The 6,000-nt window shown below is 35.8% G+C and overlaps 1 protein-coding gene across 4 annotated transcripts in view; it reads left to right on the top strand.

Moving 5' to 3' along the window:
* PTPRF (protein tyrosine phosphatase receptor type F) overlaps positions 1 to 6,000 on the top strand; it is a 496,653-nt gene that overhangs the window by 456,177 nt on the left and 34,476 nt on the right. For all 4 annotated transcript variants that reach the window (XM_053693596.1, XM_053693597.1, XM_053693598.1 and 1 more), the window contains one exon: positions 1,863 to 2,072. In XM_053693596.1, coding sequence (XP_053549571.1) covers positions 1,863 to 2,072 — 210 coding nt within the window. The remainder of the gene's footprint in view (positions 1 to 1,862; positions 2,073 to 6,000) is intronic.

The following is a 6,000-nucleotide window of genomic DNA, read 5'->3' as shown; positions in this document are numbered from 1 at the left end:
TGTTTGTGTGTCTGATGTCACCACTACACGTGTATGCGCACACTGTTTATGTTTCTGATGTCACCACTACATGTGTATGCGCACACTGTTTATGTGTCTGATGTCACCACTACACGTGTATGCACACACTGTTTATGTGTTTGATGTCACCACTACACATGTATGCGCACACTGTTTAGGTGTCTGATGTCACCACTATACGTGTATGCGCACATAAATGTTTGTGTCTAATGTCACCACTATACGTGTATGCACACACTGTTTATGTGTCTGATGTCACCACTACACGTGTATGCGCACACTGTTTATGTGTTTGATGTCACCACTACACGTGTATGCGCACACTGTTTATGTGTTTGATGTCACCACTACACGTGTATGCACACACTGTTTATGTGTTTGATGTCACCACTACACGTGTATGCACACACTGTTTATGTGTTTGATGTCACCACCACACGTGTATGCACACACTATTTATGTGTTTGATGTCACCACTACACGTGTATGCACACACTATGTGTCTAAAGTAAGCCAAGACAGCATCCCTCTTCACAAATGCATCCCTAGGCAGTTGTCTACATTATCTAATGAGAAAAGCAGCTCTGCACGCACATATGCACACACATAGATACACACGCACACATACACACTCATACATAAACATGCACACATACAGTACATACACATACACACACACACACACACAACACATACATACATAAACATGCATACATACACATACAGTACATACACACACATAACGCACACATATACACAAACACATACATAAACATGCACACATACAGTACATACACACACATACACACACTTACATAAACATGCACACATACAGTAAGTACATACACATACACACACACACACATACACACATACACACACTTACATAAACATGCACACATACAGTACAAACACACATAACACACACACACATACACACACACATAACACACACACACATACACACACACACACACACACATAAACATGCACACATACAGTACATACACACACATACACACACTTACATAAACATGCACACATACAGTACATACACATACACACACACACACACACAACACATACATACATAAACATGCATACATACACATACAGTACATACACACACATAAACATGCACACATACAGTACAAACACACATAACACACACATACATACACACACATAACGCACACACACATACACACACACACATAAACATGCACACATACAGTACATACACATACACACACACACACACACACACACACACACAACACATACATACATAAACATGCATACATACACATACAGTACATACACACACATAACGCACACATACAGTACATACACACACATAACGCACACATATACACAAACACATACATAAACATGCACACATACAGTACATACACATACACACACACACACACACACACATACACACACACACACACACACACACAACACATACATACATAAACATGCATACATACACATACAGTACATACACACACATAACGCACACATATACACAAACACATACATAAACATGCACACATATACATACAGCGCGCACACACACACGCATTCATACACATACGCATGTACATGCACATCATAAATATTAATTACAGTAAATTGTACTATATATTGTTGTATATAACATATTCAGAGATAACACAAGCTATGCAGAAAATGAATGGTTGTAGCATGAGACAAATTACCTCATTTTTACTCCAACACATCTGCTGCCTGCCTTGCCGGTCTCATATAATTACCTTCTAATACTTCCCCATTTCTTGTAGCAGTTATGGAGCACTGTGTATCTTTTCCATTAGATTCTGGAAGCCATTAACCAGGGGGGATCCAGAAGGACCAGGCGTCAGGCCAGCAGGAACAATCCATATATAGCAGCTCGAATCAACTCACTCCCAGAATCTTTCACTTTGGGTGACAATAAGGACTACAATGGGTTCATCAACAAACCACTGAACGCTGATTTAAGCTACACCTGCTTTGTACTGGCTGCTCTAGAAGATGGTGACACGGTGAGTCAGAGAGATAAGTGTTTAATAAATCGTACACTTTCCCAGAGCTTGCTGGGACGGTATTGTCATGTGTCACATTTTAATACCACAACATTATTTTAGGAACATTTTTAATTTGGTAAAACTCCCGGATACTGTCTGCAAAACACTGTGGTATATTCCAATCCATTAGAAGAGCCTATTTTATGGGTAGCAAAATGTAGTAAGAGGTGACATTAATCAAAAACATTGCAGCCATAAGATGTTGGTTTGACACAGCTAGTGTACTTTGCACTTAGCATTACTGTATGCTTATATATACGTAGCAGCCTCAGATAAGTAATTTGTTATGCATTACTGTATGCTTATATATACGTAGCAGCCTCAGATAAGTAATTTGTTATGCATTACTGTATGCTTATATATACGTAGCAGCCTCAGATAAGTACTTTGTTATGCATTACTGTATGCTTATATATACGTAGCAGCCTCAGATAAGTACTTTGTTATGCATTACTGTATGCTTATATATACGTAGCAGCCTCAGATAAGTACTTTGTTATGCATTACTGTATGCTTATATATACGTAGCTTCCTCAGATAAGTACTTTGTTATGCATTACTGTATGCTTATATATACGTAGCAGCCTCAGATACGTAGCAGCCTCAGATTATATATACGTAGCAGCCTCAGATAAGTACTTTGTTATGCATTACTGTATGCTTATATATACGTAGCAGCCTCAGATAAGTACTTTGTTATGCATTACTGTATGCTTATATATATGTAGCAGCCTCAGATAAGTACTTTGTTATGCATTACTGTATGCTTATATATACGTAGCAGCCTCAGATAAGTACTTTGTTATGCATTACTATATGCTTATATATACGTAGCAGCCTCAGATAAGTACTTTGTTATGCATTACTGTATGCTTATATATACGTAGCAGCCTCAGATAAGTACTTTGTTATGCATTACTGTATGCTTATATATACGTAGCAGCCTCAGATAAGTACTTTGTTATGTATTACTGTATGCTTATATATACGTAGCAGCCTCAGATAAGTACTTTGTTATGCATTACTGTATGCTTATATATACGTAGCAGCCTCAGATAAGTACTTTGTTATGCATTACTGTATGCTTATATATACGTAGCAGCCTCAGATAAGTACTTTGTTATGCATTATTGTATGCTTATATATACGTAGCAGCCTCAGATAAGTACTTTGTTATGCATTACTGTATGCTTATATATACGTAGCAGCCTCAGATAAGTACTTTGTTATGCATTACTGTATGCTTATATATATGTAGCAGCCTCAGATAAGTACTTTGTTATGCATTACTGTATGCTTATATATACGTAGCAGCCTCAGATAAGTACTTTGTTATGCATTACTGTATGCTTATATATACGTAGCAGCCTCAGATAAGTACTTTGTTATGCATTACTGTATGCTTATATATACATAGCAGCCTCAGATAAGTACTTTGTTATGCATTACTGTATGCTTATATATACGTAGCAGCCTCAGATAAGTACTTTGTTATGCATTACTGTATGCTTATATATACGTAGCAGCCTCAGATAAGTACTTTGTTATGCATTACTGTATGCTTATATATACGTAGCAGCCTCAGATAAGTACTTTGTTATGCATTACTGTATGCTTATATATACGTAGCAGCCTCAGATAAGTACTTTGTTATGCAATACTGTATGCTTATATATATGTAGTAGCCTCAGATAAGTACTTTGTTATGTATTACTGTATGCTTATATATACGTAGCAGCCTCAGATAAGTACTTTGTTATGCATTACTGTATGCTTATATATACGTAGCAGCCTCAGATAAGTACTTTGTTATGTATTACTGTATGCTTATATATACGTAGCAGCCTCAGATAAGTACTTTGTTATGCATTACTGTATGCTTATATATACGTAGCTTCCTCAGATAAGTACTTTGTTATGCATTACTGTATGCTTATATATACGTAGCAGCCTCAGATAAGTACTTTGTTATGTATTACTGTATGCTTATATATACGTAGCAGCCTCAGATAAGTACTTTGTTATGCATTACTGTATGCTTATATATACGTAGCAGCCTCAGATAAGTACTTTGTTATGCATTACTGTATGCTTATATATACGTAGCAGCCTCAGATAAGTACTTTGTTATGCATTACTGTATGCTTATATATACGTAGCAGCCTCAGATAAGTAATTTGTTATGCAATACTGTATACTTATATATACGTAGCTTCCTCAGATAAGTACTTTGTTATGCATTACTGTATGCTTATATATACGTAGCAGCCTCAGATAAGTAATTTGTTATGCATTACTGTATGCTTATATATACGTAGCAGCCTCAGATAAGTACTTTGTTATGCATTACTGTATGCTTATATATACGTAGCAGCCTCAGATAAGTACTTTGTTATGCATTACTGTATGCTTATATATACATAGCAGCCTCAGATAAGTACTTTGTTATGCATTACTGTATGCTTATATATACGTAGCAGCCTCAGATAAGTACTTTGTTATGCATTACTGTATGCTTATATATACGTAGCAGCCTCAGATAAGTACTTTGTTATGCATTACTGTATGCTTATATATACGTAGCAGCCTCAGATAAGTACTTTGTTATGCATTACTGTATGCTTATATATACGTAGCTTCCTCAGATAAGTACTTTGTTATGCATTACTGTATGCTTATATATACGTAGCAGCCTCAGATACGTAGCAGCCTCAGATTATATATACGTAGCAGCCTCAGATAAGTACTTTGTTATGCATTACTGTATGCTTATATATACGTAGCAGCCTCAGATAAGTACTTTGTTATGCATTACTGTATGCTTATATATATGTAGCAGCCTCAGATAAGTACTTTGTTATGCATTACTGTATGCTTATATATACGTAGCAGCCTCAGATAAGTACTTTGTTATGCATTACTATATTCTTATATATACGTAGCAGCCTCAGATAAGTACTTTGTTATGCATTACTGTATGCTTATATATACGTAGCAGCCTCAGATAAGTACTTTGTTATGCATTACTGTATGCTTATATATACGTAGCAGCCTCAGATAAGTACTTTGTTATGTATTACTGTATGCTTATATATACGTAGCAGCCTCAGATAAGTACTTTGTTATGCATTACTGTATGCTTATATATACGTAGCAGCCTCAGATAAGTACTTTGTTATGCATTACTGTATGCTTATATATACGTAGCAGCCTCAGATAAGTACTTTGTTATGCATTACTGTATGCTTATATATACATAGCAGCCTCAGATAAGTACTTTGTTATGCATTACTGTATGCTTATATATACGTAGCAGCCTCAGATAAGTACTTTGTTATGCATTACTGTATGCTTATATATACGTAGCAGCCTCAGATAAGTACTTTGTTATGCATTACTGTATGCTTATATATACGTAGCTTCCTCAGATAAGTACTTTGTTATGCATTACTATATGCTTATATATACGTAGCAGCCTCAGATAAGTACTTTGTTATGCATTACTGTATGCTTATATATACGTAGCAGCCTCAGATAAGTACTTTGTTATGCATTACTGTATGCTTATATATACGTAGCAGCCTCAGATAAGTACTTTGTTATGCATTACTGTATGCTTATATATACGTAGCAGCCTCAGATAAGTACGTTGTTATGCATTACTGTATGCTTATATATACGTAGCAGCCTCAGATAAGTACTTTGTTATGCATTACTGTATGCTTATATATACGTAGCAGCCTCAGATAAGTACTTTGTTATGCATTACTGTATGCTTATATATATGTAGCAGCCTCAGATAAGTACTTTGTTATGCATTACTGTATGCTTATATATACGTAGCAGCCTCAGATAAGTACTTTGTTATGCATTACTGTATGCTTAT

This window comes from Bombina bombina, chromosome 10, assembly GCF_027579735.1.
Source record: "Bombina bombina isolate aBomBom1 chromosome 10, aBomBom1.pri, whole genome shotgun sequence".
Taxonomy (NCBI): domain Eukaryota; kingdom Metazoa; phylum Chordata; class Amphibia; order Anura; family Bombinatoridae; genus Bombina; species Bombina bombina.
The sequence above is the reverse complement of the archived record's forward strand: the minus strand, read 5'-3'. Positions and strand labels throughout refer to the sequence as shown.